This window comes from Entelurus aequoreus, linkage group LG09 (genome assembly GCF_033978785.1).
Source record: "Entelurus aequoreus isolate RoL-2023_Sb linkage group LG09, RoL_Eaeq_v1.1, whole genome shotgun sequence".
Classification (NCBI taxonomy): Eukaryota; Metazoa; Chordata; class Actinopteri; order Syngnathiformes; family Syngnathidae; genus Entelurus; species Entelurus aequoreus.
This window is the reverse complement of record NC_084739.1, coordinates 31,352,229-31,369,787: the sequence shown is the minus strand read 5'-3', so window position 1 is coordinate 31,369,787 and position 17,559 is coordinate 31,352,229. Positions and strand designations below refer to the sequence as shown.

General features: G+C 39.8%; 1 protein-coding gene across 4 annotated transcripts in view; it reads right to left on the bottom strand.

Annotated features, from left to right (window-relative positions):
- The window catches only part of klhdc3 (kelch domain containing 3), a 62,958-nt gene that overhangs the window by 13,477 nt on the left and 31,922 nt on the right, over positions 1–17,559 (bottom strand). For 2 of the 4 annotated variants that reach the window (XM_062058569.1, XM_062058568.1), the window contains exon 9: positions 10,792–10,881. The exons of the other annotated variants lie outside the window; for them this stretch is intronic. In XM_062058569.1, the coding sequence (XP_061914553.1) occupies positions 10,792–10,881 (90 nt within the window). The remainder of the gene's footprint in view (positions 1–10,791; positions 10,882–17,559) is intronic. 4 annotated transcript variants of the gene reach the window in all.

The window sequence follows — 17,559 nt, the reverse complement described above, 5'->3', positions numbered from 1 at the left end:
ATTACCATATTTCATTTTTACTGAGGTCTAGAAAATCATAGATGATAAAAAAAACATGAAAAGTGAGCAGGTCGTTTGGCTCTTCTTATCCTGACCAGCTTGATTTAAGCCGACAGGAAATAGAGCACTGCAGTAAGGCCGCCTGGTCTATGCAGATAGCCTCCCAGACATGTGTTGCCGTTTTATATCAATGAACATCTGTTTCCTGCCACAGTACTACACGCTCACACATACACACACCTGCAACACACAAGGTGCACCACAGTCAAAATGTCTTCACATTTTCTTTATGTATATACAAACTGATTCATCCAACCTCAGCAGCTTCCAATGAAAGTAATGGAAATTAACAGTAAAAGGACATTAGGACAGTAGAAGAAAACATGTTATTAAATAATAGGCAAAGGTAATTAAGGAAGTAATAAAACATAAATGGATTGTAATTATGATAATAGTAGTATTAATCAATACTCCTTCCACTACATAATTAAAAACTGGAAACGCTCAGGCCTACATTGGGACACCTAAGTGGGATTGGTACATCCCTACTTGGGGAGTTGATTAATTTATTTTAGGATTTTCACATACTCCTGCTCATCAATCTGTATTTCTCTTTACGGTTGTCTCCTCCATCGAGTCTTCCTTTCGCTGCGTGTTCAGGATGTTGTAAGGGGTTTACGTTGCTAATCTTTCCTAAACAAACACGGATGGGGCTTAAAGCAGCCGGGAGAGGTGCAGAGCACGAGCACAGTCGTCCCAGAGGGTCAGCTGTGGAAGTCATTACGCCCCCTGGCCCCCCAGGAGGCGATTCACCCAGGCTTATAGGGAGCCTTCAACCGAATACTCTCAACCACCCAAGTCCCTTCACCACAAGTGTTGACCCTTATCTCTTATTCTCACCCTTCATACAGTATATCTGCAGAATCTATATCAGGGGGGATTCAAATTCTAAAGCTCGATTGATCATCACAACCTAGAACATGTAACATTTCATGATATGCATAATGGAGTGATGGGGATGTTGGTATTGCAAACAAAAAATCCAACATGTGTAGTAAAATAGACAAAGGGACCATTTGAAACAATGTAATGTAAAACCATGTTTTGTGGCATTGACGTGTATTACAAGAAGGTTTGACAACTCACAAACTGAAGAAGAGTGATATCTGTCAACTCACAAAAACTATGGAGATCTACTATAAAATAACTTAATTACTATACCACAAAGTGCAAAGTTTTGGGTAAAACATTTTCGAGTGACACTTTTAGCAAACCTGCCTCACTTAGCAGACATAAGAATTATTAACTTGGATTAAAATAATACATGCAACTGTGTGCCTTGAGCATAAACAACATGAACAATACTGACCATGCTATGGACCAAGAGCTGTATTACATGTCTTAATCCAAAGTTTACACAAATGGGCAAGAGACGTGTGCAAGTTGTATGACTTCTATTAGAAGAATCCACATCAAGTAGTTAAGGAGAGAACACGATTAAAGGGACCTTTTCATCATCAGTGCCATTTTGACATCTAACTTTCTTTTCAACCATTCCTGTTATTATTGGCTCAGTTTCTTTTGGGAGAAATCTCATGAAAAACAGGAACTTTTGTTTTACTTTGCTGCATCATAATGACGCAAACACAAACACAAACTGACTGTCACCAGTTCAGAATAAATTAAAAGGTACTCCACTATTTATAAAGCAAAACAGTGTTGTAGTTGTCAACAACTCACACATGGAGAGAGTCTAAGCCTTGGTTGATGATGCGTGAAAAGGTAGAGATAAGAGCAACAGCAAGAGAAATGACAACTGTAGTGCTGCGACACAGCTTTCTCGCATACTCATGGATAATATTAGCCTGGGTGTGAAGTCCAGCAGCACATTAATGTTTTATTGGTGTTTGTAAAACAGAAAAGGATCATAGAAACAGGGGAAGGAAAAGGGGTGTTGTTGGAAGCGGGAAGGTCACAGTGTTTGACTTTATGTGGCATCCTGGTGTTTGATGGTTCACTTTGTTACTCGATCAGCAAAGTATCACAATGTGTGAAAGTGGTCCCCGCCCCCTGAAGCAACGGTGGTTCCCAGTCTGTAAGAAGCCTGAGTGATGCTGCTCCCCCACTAAAAAAACAGTGGTTGCTATTTCAAACAACACTCAAATGAGGGTGTCTAATCACCCAATTGCCGCCCTCTCAAGCAATGCACTCGCACTGGCTACTCCACATCATTATCTTTGGAACAAGGCTTCCAAGACAGTAGACACTCAACTACTGTCCTAAAATTAACGAGGGAATACCGCAGAGCCTGGGAACATTACACAAAGGCATTTCTAAAAGTAAATAAAGATTTTACAAAATAAATACATTGTTATATGATAAATATATAACTTATTTATTTGATGGTTTTTAAATAAAAATATTGTGGTTATCAGCTAGTATGATTTCAGTGATTTCATTGGCCATATCCTCATACTTGAACTGATACAATCTGCATCCTGTTCCTTACGCTACATCCTATTGAACTTTGGTCCTTTAGGAGCAGCTAATACACAGGAACTTATTACACACTACAACTTCCTGCTGAACATCTTATCAGGACGACCAGACATGTACCAAATATATTTTGTTTGCTTTTCAGAAAAGTCTAAATATATTATATTTTATGCAATGGAAAGTCAACAGAATAAAGTTAAACAGTGGGGGGTGCATTGTCTTAAGACGGACAAAAGCCCTCTTTGCAGTAAATGTCCAGGAATGTTGTGAATATAGTTCTTGAACTAAAATGTTTGTGTGGCCCATTGTGTTTTGCATTTGGATCAGATGTATAGTAGGCAACACTGTATTTCTGTCTCATTTCTGTGAGCATCTTGGGTGTGACTGAATCATTAAAAATTCAGACTATCTAGGACTATTTGCAGTGTGCTCAAACAACCACCAGGTAGCATCTGTGAGCAGATAATACTGTATAATCTATTTCTCTTTTGCACTTATCATGTCAAGTCAAAAATACAGTGTTACCTACTGTACAACTGAAAAAAAGACTGTGTGCCAAATTGGGAAAAATTTGGCTCATCCAAAATAATCAGGAACTTCATTTTGGGCCCAGTTATGGCAGTCTAAATGCACATAAACACTGGGAAATAAGACCACTTCAAGCCTGATTCTAAGACGCAGACGTACAGTATACAGGGGTGAACAAGGAATGATTAGCTGCTGGTTCTAGGATGATTAACTGAATTTCTGCAATGTTTAAAATGTGGCTGTCTGACAAAGTTAAAATAAAAGCCTTTTCCTTCAATGTGCCCATCCAAAAAGACTCTAATCATGTTATGATGGCATACAACATATTTGACTCTTACATTTGTTATCACTGGTTGATAGATTCTTGGCAATTTTTGTGCCTCTGCTGTCTCATCTAGTCTTACCAACATATCTGTACCCCCTCCTGGGTGGTGGCTGGAAGGTGGATTAAGACCTACAGCCCCATGATGAGAGTGAGACACTAACTACCATTGGCTCCCAAAGATGCCTGTCTTTAGATTAGACTAAGATGCCAGACGCTAATCAAACTTGTATCTCAAATTTCAACCTTTGAGAACAAAATGTACTTTGCGTTTGTCATGGAGCTAAGGAGCATACCGTACCTCTTATGCAGCTATTCACTCATTCACTCTTATCAGGACAAAATGTTCTTTTATCAGGGTATACAGTCATAAACCTGTAGCCTATACAAACAAGGAAGGAAGACATCAATTTAAATTTGGAGCCTTGAGCACAGCTGGTTAATATAAAGATGGTAGTTGAGATGGAATATTATAGTTTGAAAAATTGTTGCCACACTTGTCAGCTATAATTATTATAGGTGTCAAGGCCAGCTGACAGAGAACACTAAAAGAAGATAATACAGTATAATGTACAACAGTAACAGCATTTTCTTTTCATGGTAATCACTCCTTGCCATTTATAAATGTTATCTTAAATAAATGTTATCTTCAAAGTAATCAAAGAATTGTCTATTAAAAAATATCCGTGTTGTAAACAGGATGCGTAGTATATCAACTACTCCCTATTTTACAGGTCAATTTACTTGAACAACATTACAACGTGTCACCTATGTAGGTTGTTTATTTGAGCTGCTGTATAGCACTCACCTCTATGACACCACAATGTATACAGGCCATTAGTGGGTTAAGGAAGGTTAAGATGGAGATGAAATACTATCATGGTCATGGCTTTGAAGAGTAAATCACCGAGTTGCTATGCTGCCCAAAGGTCTTCTGCCGCACGTGCGAGATGCCCCAAATCCATCTCAGGTCACCTTCACTGTTTGACAAGTTTTATCTCGGACATATGAAACACACATACGCACACACAAGTGGACAGACAATTAATAAAAGGAAACGTCTGTGGCCTCCCCTTTGACACTAAAGGGCAAATGACAATATGTGCATATCTTAAGTGCTGATAATCAGGTTAACGTGGAGCCAAGTGTCTCAGAAGCAGGTCATGAACAGCAAGTGCAGCTGTAATGTCTGGTTAATTGATGAAATGGCTGTGCTTTGACACTCTATTGAGGATTTCACAAGAAGTCCTTGGTTAATACAATACCTTGCAAGAAAAAAAGTGGTTCAACGATAAACAAAAGAGTCAATTCTATGTAGTGTTTAGTCTAACATTTCAACTATCAGGTTCAATGGTGATAAGCTACACTTTAGCCAGCTGGACTATCATAACAGCAGCCCTTGCAGCCGTTGATAAGATGCTAAATGGTATTATAGGTGATATCGAGGCACCAGACTTTTGACCTCCTGATCAGCTAACAAGATCGCTGGACACTGAAGAAAATCTCTGGCTCAGCAAATTGCGGTTTTGAATTCACAAGTAAAATTCCACACGGATTAAATATCATGGTGAGATTTTGGTGGAATAAACAAGAGACTTTGGGCTGGGATGTTTTGGCTACCAGTGAGATTACCTGCTATGTGGTCTCCCTCAAGCTCTAGAATCTTAAACAACCTGGAAGCATTATGGTGGTCCAACAACTACAATCTATCGTGTCAAAAGTGTTCACATGAAACTACATCCAGCATATGCTGCTACTATACTACCCTTTAATCAAAAGCTCTGTTGAAAAATACACCATACAAAAGGGGTCATATTATGATTTTTTTCTACATTTTAAACACTTTCTTGTGGTCTACATAAAATGTGATGGTGGTTCTTTGATCAAAATTTGGCAATGATTAGGTTTTACAGACCGTTTTCAAGCTGCTTTCTGACCGTCTCTTCAGGATGCGCCGTTTTGTGGCCGTTTTTGTGTCCTATTTTCATGGCTCCACTTCGACAGCCTCTTCTGCCCGCCATATTTGTTGTAGTTTTTAGCGCTTCCATAGCGAGTCTACTGACAGAATAGGTTTGATCTTTACGCTACTTTGTATTAGAAATGGCAACAGCGGAGGATGCATGTGCATTGATGAGCCAGTCTGCCCCACAACAAAAGGATAGAGAAAAAAGGAACGTAATGACTACAGCGTCGGACTACAATGGCGGATACGTGCACAGCTCTTCAGGCAAAACTTTAACATGTATTGATAATCCACTGGTGTCACCGATGGAAAAAATGTCACAAATGGGGCAAATTCCCATAATGATTGTTCAGCGGAAGTATGAAGGAAGGCAAGATTGTTATAGAAATATATCTGCAATGCGTCAACGGCTTGGTTTTAAATTTACATAACTTATGCATAACCCAAATACACAACAGCACGTACCAATGGGTTAAGAAAAGTTGGTTTTGCATTCTAGGGCTTCTTAATAGAGTCAACATAGCACACAATATTACGTTTCAGATCTTGTTTTTTAAACGAAAAAAAAGGGGATTAAAAATGTAAAAGACTTAAGTAGTTATAGCTACTATGAGAAGACTTCTAATTTCTATAGGGCTCAAAAGGCCACGTGATTTTGCAATATGTAAGTTGTTTGTCGCCTATAGCTAGCTTGGCTAACACTGGCATCCTACTAAATGCTACTTGCAAAACACAATAAAACATGCCGTGATTCAAACTCACCAGTCCGAAAATGCCATGAACACATCAACATGTACCAGGTGATGACGCTAAAAGTGAAGTTTGGTCGTCTCACGGCTGCTAACCAGGCAATTCACCGTCTTTTTATTAGCTTCATAACCCGACTTCTTTTGGCTTTCCTTTCAGGCTGGAAATGAGAAAAATCTCACCAATTTATTTTTTTCCTGAGACGATCATGACCCGGATTGTGGCAGTTAATGATGTTGCACGTTCGCGCCATGTTTTGAACTTGTTAAAAAAAACAAAAAAAAACTTAAGCACAGAATCTTCTATTCAACCATATAAATAAGGAAGTCAGAGTCCAGCAAGACCCACAATGCAATGCCTTTCCACGTCACACTTTCAAGGCCTATTGTTTGAATAACACAAATTTGTGACCAAAAAGTCAAATGACCAGCACCGGAGTTTCCCTCAAAGATTCCAAGCTGTTTCCTTACAACATGTCACTCTTTCATGCCCTTGCTCCTGTAAATTAAGCCCCTCAGAAGATGCCCTGTTTCCAGCCCAAAATAATTTGTGATTTAGCACACCCAGTGCTTGTAGTGTGACACAAGTTTAACACCTTGTAGTCAGTTCATTAAATCCCATCAAGGTTTAGAATATGTGTTGTTTTACTTTGCAAAGTACGCTGCTAATTGCTTGTGTAGGTGAAGGTCGGTGCAGGTGGAGTTAGTCATGCATGGGTCGTCCTTCGTGGGGCAATGAGCAGGTCCCAGTAAATGAGTGTAGCAGAGGTGCTTAGGGCATATCAAATAGCACTCCGTGAGAAAGAATGCTCCCTGAGGTCATAAATCAAAGAAGGGGCAGAATTTCACGCCTCTCTGAAAACCAGCAGGCCTGTTTATACTTACGTAAGTGGCGCTCAACAGATTGTCAATAAATGCCCAGCCAGTCAGTTTCCTCATAGAGCAACTGCACATTTAGCCTAATGTGCGCAGTATTGTACACCCCATGTTTGAAATACACAACACATAGCACCCATAAACGAGGCAAAACGCCATTATCATGCAAATCTGTAGAACTAATTTCATAATATTCTATCTGAAACAGCCAATTTTTTTTTATTAATTACAGTTTATGCTTTCACTCCTGTAGTGCATTGAGTATAAGCACAGACTTCTGGTCTCAAATCCCTTAGCAAACAGGGGGATTCGGGAGTTGAAGAGTTTTATTGTACTTCACTAAAGTAATAAATTATGCCCACACAAATCTTGGACTGGGGATAAATATCAAGGGGGTTCTGTTTTACATCAGTCTGAAAGGACAACCAACCTCGGAAAACAAAATGTGAGCCATAAATTTGAACACAATTTCCTTGGGCAGAACAACTAAATTAGAAGACCTACAAAAAACACAAGCAAAGTGTCCAACAAATAATTCATGGTGGCCTGTGCGTGCATTTGTTAGCTGCATACAGACAGATACCAATAACATTTTAGGCCTGTTAACTGCCCTCATGTTGTTAGGACATGTAAAAACAAACAGTCATAGCTGCTTTTAAACAACTTGGTGAATTAGTTGCACATATTGTAAAACACATTAAATCGGTCAGAGACCTTTGTATTGGTGTGAATGTTGGTACACTACAAATTAAGGCATTACCTGGATTGCAAACCATTAAGGTAAGTAATGAGACAAAGACAACAAATTAAGAAGCAAGAAGAAACTTAGTGTGTGTTTGTGTAGCTTAGTGCGTACGTACTCGTACTTATGGGAGTTCCTGTGCTTAAGTGCGCTCATGTACATAACAAAACATGCAATGTAAGTCAATAGAAGTTGTGTGGTCAGCTTATTTTGGAACTGTAGGGATCACACTAATTTGTACAGTAACAGGAAACTAAAACTTGCTAGGGCCAGACTTAATACAAAATAGAAGTGGGCTAAGATACAAAGTGTGGCATAAGTGTGTGCTAAAAGTGACATGAATTAATCTTGAACAATGATCTCAACTTCTAAAGCTAAAACAAAAACCTATGCAGTACAATTTACAAACAATGCAGAGCGTTGCCTTGATTAAAAAGTCCCTGATTTGAAAACAACAACAACAACAAAAACAACCATTTACCACTTTGACAAAGGTGTTGGTAATGTTGTGGTGTTTGATCTTTCTCTGCTTGGCTGCACCTTCACTGTAAGGATTTCAATGTATCTTACAAACAAATTTTCCAAACACAAGTCCTGCACTTAAAAGGAAATTACAAGTTGTGAAATTCAGGTGACATCCATCCATTTTCTACCGCTTGTCCCTTTTGGGGTCGCGGGGGGTGCTGGAGCCTATCTCAGCTACAATCGGGCGGAAGGCAGGGTACACAAGTCGCCACCTCATCACAGGGCCAACACAGATAGACAGACAACATTCACACTCACATTCACACACTAGGGCCAATTTAGTGTTGCCAATCAACCTATCCCCAGGTGCATGACATTGGAAACAAAATACTGCCAAACTATTTTGAACACCAATTGTAAGGAATGTTACCTTTAAAAGCTGCAAAAAAAACCCCAAGGTACATTTTTTCTCCTGAAAGGCTTTACGTGAGAACGTTTTGTGTACATTGATTTAATTGTGTAGCCTGACATACACACATGTTGACCGCCACAAATAGATTTAGTACTACCTGTTCACCCTCGGTCATAAACACATTAAGTTGTAGCAAGTTTGTTTACATCTGTGCAGTTGGTAACGGTACGCATCATAACTCGGCTTCTTAACACACTTTGTAGCAGGAACTATCAGTGTTGCCAACTTAGTGAGTATTCAGACCCCTCAAGATACTCTTTTAAAAGGAGGCACTAGCCTAAATTCTAGCATTTTTCTGGTGTTATTGGGGGCGTTTGGGTTATGTTCACACTGAAGATGAATGTTGGCCTGTAGATTTACATTTTCCCTGCATTGAATAGAACAGTTGGTGGATGCAAAACAATTTTCTTTAGCTGAACTCAGAAAAAAATGAAATCGTTCAGTGGCCCACAGAACAAAAGAAAAAATTGCACCTCCTAAAAACCTAATGTACAGTATATGCCGTTTGTCAAATCATAAAAAAAATTCAAATTAAACTGTTCACCAAATAAAATCAAAAGGCCATTGCTGCACTGAATTGTGGTATACTCACATAGGGAAAACAATGTCCGAAACAAAGTTAAATTCAATCAAAAAGGTGGCTTATTCAGCCAAAATAAGCAACAAACAAAAACGTGCCCCTCCCATTACGGTAAAAACAATTTGCCCATCAAGGTGCATTCTGGTCCTATTGACAGCCTTTATATAGTATTTCTCTATAGTGCTTAAATGAAATAACAAGAACATATTTCAATTAAACTGATAAATAAATATAATTCTAACTAAATACAATTAAATAATTCAGAATAATTAAATATAAACAATAAATACTGTACTGAACCAAACACTGAATACCGCAAAATAAATAAATAGCTCCAACACGTAATAATCACAGGGTTTACCTGAGATGGCCACAATATATGTAGCGATGGGGGCATAGCTAGTGGCGTGGTCAATATGACATCATCACATATATGACGTCATGATAATTTTGATTTGCAATGATGCATATATTTTCTTTAAAAAGGCTAAAAAAAATGTTTTATGTATATTTAAAAACAAATATTATTGTTATTAGTTATTAATAATACCATTAATAATATTACATATTTTGTCTTATATTATCAGAATCAAAATCACAATCAGCTAGATTGGCTAACTAAGTTTAACACAAGGAAATTGACTTGGCAGACTGCGCTCTTTTTGTTCAATGCAGTTCCAATTGTCTTTATTCCACCCCCCCTGAATGTTGCAAATTAGTTTGCCGGATATATAAACAGTCCTTTGAGTTAGATTTGATGTGTTTGGTTGATATTCTTCACAATGTAGTCGCTGTAAAACTAACCACACTAAAGAAAGTACATTATATATACACATGAAGTGCACAGACATGTAGGAATCACTTTACATTAATAATATAATTAGGAATAAACTGAAAAAAGCAATACAATTATGCAGAATGAAGTTTGAGCCCTAATGCCGTAAGCTTAATGCTAACGCACAATGGACTAGCTCATAAACAATTTAACTCAAATTAGCTTGGCCAATCGTAGGGTGCAGACAGACAATCATTCTCACTAACATTCATATCTATGGAGAATTTGCAGTCTCTGATGAAGGATATTGAAGAGGAGAGTGCATTCCGGGATGTTGTCAGATCAACTTGGGCTACGCATTCGTATGTGTTGTTCGAGGCTGGTCTCTATTCTCAAATATTTGACAATAAATTACAAAATACCTATCCTGTGCTTGGTGGTACATTTGAGTTCAGTTTATATGTCATCTAAGGAACTTGGGACTGACCAGCGTTTTACATCCCACTTGGAGGAACATCTGGTCAAACGCAACAATTTGGGGACTTAGTCCGAGATGACACGCTGACAATTGGACCTTCTCTTGCAATCTTCTGGACAGACTCACATGGCCAAAACATAATTCAAGGTAAGCAGAACCTTTCTTTTTAGATAAAATCTGCATTAGGAGTCTGTCCTGAGGTCTGTAAGTCAAACACAGAATTGTACCCCAGACACAGAGTGGTGATTTTGATAGATTGATTGCATTTTGATTGATTGATTGCATTTTGATAGATTGGTTGCATTTTGCCATAGCCACCATTGCATAAAAGTTGTGAATACCACTCACGTCATTGTGTCAAGATTACCGTGACGGGCTGCTTCACTGACGAGTAAGCAAATAGTCGGGTGTGGCTCACCCTGGGTAGTTGGTCGCCGCCTAAAAGAGTAACGGGTTAGAGTTAGAGGCTCTAGCTGCGTATTGTACAATAAATTGCACGGGTTAGAGTTAGAGGCTCTAGCTGCGTATTGTACGATAAATTGCACGGGTTAGAGTTAGAGGCTCTAGCTGCGTATTGTATGATAAATTGCACGGGTTAGAGTTAGAGGCTCTAGCTGCGTATTGTATGATAAAAGTACGGGGTTAAAGGCCGCCGTATGGTTTGGGGGTTAAAGGCCCTCAGGGGTTCGAGGCCCCTGAAAAAAAAATGGACACAATGGCCAAGGAGTGTGACAGACAAGAATGTGATGGCGGCTGGGGAAAATGTGATTAATCATTACTGTGTAATGATCAATTGAATGGACGGTTGTCGACAATGGAACTAGCAGGTAGAGGGAAAAAAAAGAAAAAAAAGGAGAACGTTCCTTGAAAGGGTTAAGAGGGAGTTTATAATACTCGAAAACTCGTGAACTCAAACGTCTGGTAAAATAAAATAAAAAAAATTCAAAAAAAAGTAACTGGAAGTTTTATGGTAAAGTGAAACGCAGAGAGTGTGCTGCTGAGTGTGTGTGCGTGTGTGTGTGCGGGAGTGCTTACGCATGCTTGTGTGTGTGTGTGCTGCTGAGTGTGTGTGTGTGCGGGAGTGCTTACGCGTGCTCGTGTGTGTGTGTGCTGCTGAGTGTGTGTGTGTGTGTGTGTGCGCTGGTGAAAATTGAACACTCAGGGAGAGAATTTAAGAGTTTGGCGTATGATAAAAGTAAACGGGGATTAATTGGAAAAACGAAATGCAGCAAAAGAATCGATGATTAATGACAGAATTGACTGATTGGTTTTTTGTCTGCCGCGCATGCGCAAGACAATTCAAACGACCCGCCCAGACTTTGACTAGGCCACCGCCCCCTACTCCAGTGACAAGAGAAGGTGGTATTAACACGGCCCCTCTACGATTAATCCTGCCTCCGAAAATTAACCCCTTGTACACGTCTGACCATTTTCTCCGGCAGACATTTTTGACACATGACATTAACACTTTGGACATACTACAATATAAGTCTCTTGCCGATGCATACATGCAAGCCATTGCTGACCTTGCTTTCCCACCTGTACCTCCGGGAGGGAACCTTTGGCCAAACACTTTGGACAAAGTTAACCCTGATATACACGGTGCCAAAAACAATATATGGCAGGACATTTTATTCATCCCATGGAAAATAGGGCTAATGACAGAGCAACAAGGAAACGACTCCTTAATTTACAGATCGCTGAAGATAAAAGGTCAAAAGAACTAATTAGTAAAAAATCAGCTAGGGTATATTCAGCACTGGGTGACCTTGCTTCTGAGTTCCAACAGGTGGAGGAAAGAATCCTCAACAGACGTGCGACCAGACGGTTGGACTCGGGTGGTGGACAACACGGTGCTTCAAAGCCAGTCCGGGGTGGAAACTGTTTCGGCTGTGACCAGCCTGGTCACTGGAGTCGTGACTGTCCGAACATTTCCGAACAGGAAAGGTTCCATAGTGCCAACAAACGAACACAAAAGCGTGGCAAAGGACGCCCACCGCAGGAGCCCCAGCAGGAGATACAGACTGGCCCCCTGCTGGACATGAGTGTCAACGGACAATGTTATCAGTTCGTGATTGACACTGGCGCCACCCATTCGATTCTGAATGCAGAGGTACCAAAGAAACTGTGTGCTTCCTCTTTAAAGGTTGAAGGCTTCGCTTCGGTCACAAGAAGGTTACCTGTCACCAAACCACTTCCGGTTCAGATTGCGGGACACACACTAAAGCACCCCTTCGTGATTGACCTGCACACACCCTGCCAGATTGGTAATGACCTCCTTTACAGACTGTACCCTGACATTCAATATCGCACAGAAGGAACCTTCCTGGTGTTACCTGACGGCTCAACCACCAAGCTGCGACACCACTACCAAGGCTCCTCCATGAGCTCATACCCCAGCCTGAAACAACAGGAATGGCTGACATCCAACTGCTTTAACAGTGAAAACCCTGACTGGCTGAGATGCTTCCGTGTGTTCTGCCACCCAACTCACCATATGTTATGATTATTTATATATGTTGGAACTCAAGGTGTGGCTGCTCATGTTGACCTATCTTTGCAACAGCTAGCATGGTATAAGATGGACACAATAGTGTCCCACATTGTTCCCTTGCTCTCTGTCTCGCCTACAAAACCAAAGAACTTAGGTGCAATAAGACACGGCGTAGCTGCCAAACATTACACCGACACCCAAATGCCACATTTTCAATTGTTTAGGTGTAGCACATAGTTGTGTTAAACACATAACTATGGGCTGCACTTTAGACACCTGTAGGCTACGAGGAGCTAGCAGCTACACAACAGCTGAGCTAAAACGACACATTACACATTTAAGCATATCAAATAATTATAGTTGTTCATTACATACACAAAGTTGCCATGGCAGAAGTCTGATAGAAAGTATTCAGTAACAAACGTGTCCGCATCATTCGACTTTCTACAACATGAGCTTGACTTAATCAATTATTGGGGCCACCAGGTGTGGTAAAATTTCAAAATACTATTGATAAAGCATCCGCCATAAGGGTAGTATTTTTCTAGTATTTGTGACAATATAAAATATAAGCATATTTAGTGGAGTTTGAGTTATTTGTGATATTGCTAAGGGGTCCCCTACCCTAACAACACCCCCCAGTGGACCACAGAGGCTAAAGAGACTATCATTGACCTCAAACATGACTTGTCCTCCGCTACTTGGCTATTAGTTGACCTTTTTCTTAGATGTTTCTGAAAGTGATAGTATTACTAACACAGTCCTTTTTTCAGAAACAGAAGGGGGTGAGTGAGGGTGGATACAGACTCCTTGGAACAAAATCGACAATAAATCCCACTCTGACACATTCCATAGTTTTAACGTTTTTCCCGTGGGTAAGAAGTTATAACTAATTTTAATTTGAAAATAACGATTTTACACATCGATAATAGTTTAGTAAATCAAATTTAGAATATGGAGGAGGTGAGGGTGAACCATGTATAGTCTTTGATTTCACTGATATGATCAATACGGTACAAGGGAAAAGGTACGTACTGACTTGTGTTGACAATCACAGTGGTTGGCCGGAAGCAACAACAACCTCAAAAGAGGATGCAATATCAGTAATTAAATGACGTGTGAATGACCTAGTGCCCCGACATGGTTTCCCCAAAAAGATTAGGTCAGACAACGGCAACCATTAAAAAAAAAAAAAACTCACTTAGCCTTGGTCGAAAAGGCTTTCGGACTAGAACACAGGTTTGGGGTACCATCCTGAGTCCCAAGGTAAGGTTGAAAGGATGGACCAGAACATTAAAAACTAATTGGCTAAAATCTGTGCACAGACCAAATTTAATTGGATTGACATGTTGCAATTAGCGTTAATGATCATTCGAAGGTCCGTGAATAAAACTGTTTTACCGCCCTTTGAGTTTTTCACCCTACGAGCTGCATACAGGTCAGCCATTCACAGGACCAGCAGCCCCCCATGGAAGGAGGACTCAGCGTAAAACCAAAATGGTATTTTACACAAAAAAATGCAGAATTTGTGTGCCAGTTCTTCTGTACAGATACGAGGATGACAGCCCGCCACTCCAGATTCCCTTCCGCCCGCTGAGAGGGTCAAGATCTAGGTCATCAAACGCAAGTGGACGGAGCCCGGGTGGACTGGTCCCTTCAAGGTCGTGGAACGGACGTCCCACGCCCTTCGATTGGTTGGTTAAAGGGACACCTGGTACCACCTCTCCCTCTACACTCCTGCTGAAGAACCTGACAGATTACCAGCGGATGTCATTGCTGACATCGCCACTACATCTGCCCCACTCGACCCCCCAGCAGCGCCTTTTGAGCCTGAGGCATCTGAAGAAGAACGGGAGCAGAAAACGACTCATTTTTAGTGTGTGTGTTAACGAGGTAACACACATAAGGGGTGATTGTGCTAGTAACCTCTCCCCCTCTAGGTCATAGAAGAGCGAGGCTTTAATTACACACACATAATCCTACAGCCCAGAAGACGACGCTGAGAGAGAGATTTTCTACCTATATTACTCTTTTCAACTTCTATATTGTATATCCTTATTTGAGACCAGCCTTTATACTCGAAGTTATCCAATTTCTCGTGCTTGTTTGCAGCATAACTATCTGTGTCGTTACATTAAGTGAAAAGTTTGATGTTTATCCCCGTTTTGTTACCTAAATTACTCTGATTTTGATAGACGAAAGGCAGGATGTTACACCCGACTAGTATTCCCTGACAGACTGCTGCTTGGGCTTGTTCTACTGTCTTTGTGTCTCAGTTCTTCCTTCCTGACGACAGTGACTGACAAATGTCTTAGAACATACAGCGGACTTTAAATAGACTGAGTCAAAGGGGATAGCAAGACTTATTTTTTTGACCTGTGCAGTGTGATTAATTACGGGGGACACAATAGCAATTCCCGTGGTAATAACCTCTATATTTGTAACGACTCAACCCTGAACCATTGGTGTCGGATGCAGACAACATACTCTGGTAAGTGGTGCCCATCGTCCCTTTTATGTTGTTTTGGGGGTTGACCTGACTGATACAGACTCTAAAGGAATTATTAAAATTAATGTCCTTGAGAGGGCGTTAACTACCTCTACACCCTCTGTAGCACCCAAAGTACCACCCCACCTCGGTGGTGTTTCAAAGGCTCTCACATCTGTGCGTGCTAATGACATCACCACCGAAGGCCTGGTAGCTTTGACCTTAGGAGCAGGTGCAGGCAACCTATGGCTCAGGTGGATGACTAGCATGGCTAAGAGCCAAAACCTGGGTGACTGTGTTGCTTGTTCCGCTGGACGTTCTTTCCCCACACTTATCCCGCCCCCTTTAAGTTGACTGACATAAATGGCTTGGTTCAGAAGGCCTTAGAAGGCCTCCAAGCCCTGTCTAAGGAACTTACTGAAGTTTCCGGTGTCTCTGACCCATTTAAAGATTGGCTCTAGACCACCTTTGGCAGGTGGACTGACATAATTAAGTCTGCCCTAGTCTCCTTTAAAGTTTTCTTGGCCATTATAGCCTCATGCGGTTGCTTTATCGCCCATGCACCCGCATCTTTGTTAGAGCTGTCAAAGGTCAACCCCACCCTGTTTCTAGGTTCGCTATGTCTCTGAAGGGGGTCTAGCAAAGTGGTGACTTTAAGACTTTCGAGATTTGCTAGTTTCCTTCCCTGACAATGACGACATTGACATAAACTCCCTCCATTTATCTCCCATGTAGCTATGCTTTTATTTTATTGCTAGCGTGCTCAAAAATTTAAAAAAACCAGCACCTACTTTAATGTGGGGCGTGCTTTAGAAGTGTTGTACTAGAGGTAAAGATCTTTTTAGAAGATCTTGAAGGGGGAATTGACGGATGCATATATCCACATTTATCCATAATTAAGAGTTACTTCTTTCTATATTTCTATAGTCATATTTTAAATAGCTAATGTTCCATCTTGTACTCTTTTCATTGTTTTGATCGTCTCATGACAAAGTGCTTGCACTGTGGACGGCCTTGAAGTAGGAGGCAGAGAAGAGGAGTCCTCCCTGCTTCCCTTCTCGGGGGGGGGGGGGGGAGAGAGATATTGAAGAGGAGAGTGCATTCCGGGATGTTGTCAGATCAACTTGGGCTACGCATTCGTATGTGTTGTTCGAGGCTGGTCTCTATTCTCAAATATTTGACAATAAATTACAAAATACCTATCCTGTGCTTGGTGGTACATTTGAGTTCAGTTTATATGTCATCTAAGGAACTTGGGACTGACCAGCGTTTTACATCCCACTTGGAGGAACATCTGGTCAAACGCAACAATACATATACATATATACACACATATATACACATTTATATACATATATATGTATACATATATATATATACATATATATATACATATACATATACACATGTATACACATTTATATACATATATATGTATACATATATATGTATACATATATATATACATATATATATCTATATATATATATAGAAAGATATATATATGTATATATATATATGCATGTATATATATATATATATATATATATGTATAATATATATATATATATATATATATATATATATATATATATATATATATATATATATATATATATATATATATATATATATATATATATATATATATATATATATATATATGTGTGTGGGAAAAAATCACAAGACTATTTCATCTCTACAGGCCTGTTTCATGAGGGGTTTTCCTCCATCCTCAGGAGATTTTAATGGAAGCATTCACATACCATGGTTTATATAGGGCACAGAGCGGGTGGGTACAGGCAGGCGTGCTTCACATAAAATCTCCTGAGGATTGAGGAAAACCCCTCATGAAACAGGCCTGTAGAGATGAAATAGTCTTGTGATTTTTTCCCACACATACATGTTACGCTCTACCACGGTATCGAGCACTATTTTTTGGATAATCTAATTAAGACATATATATATATACATATACATATACATATATATATATATATATATATATATATATATATATATATATATATATACAGTGGGGCAAAAAAGTATTTAGTCAGCCACCCATTGATTGTCAATGGGTGGCTGACTAAATACTTTTTTGCCCCACCGTATATATATATATATATATATA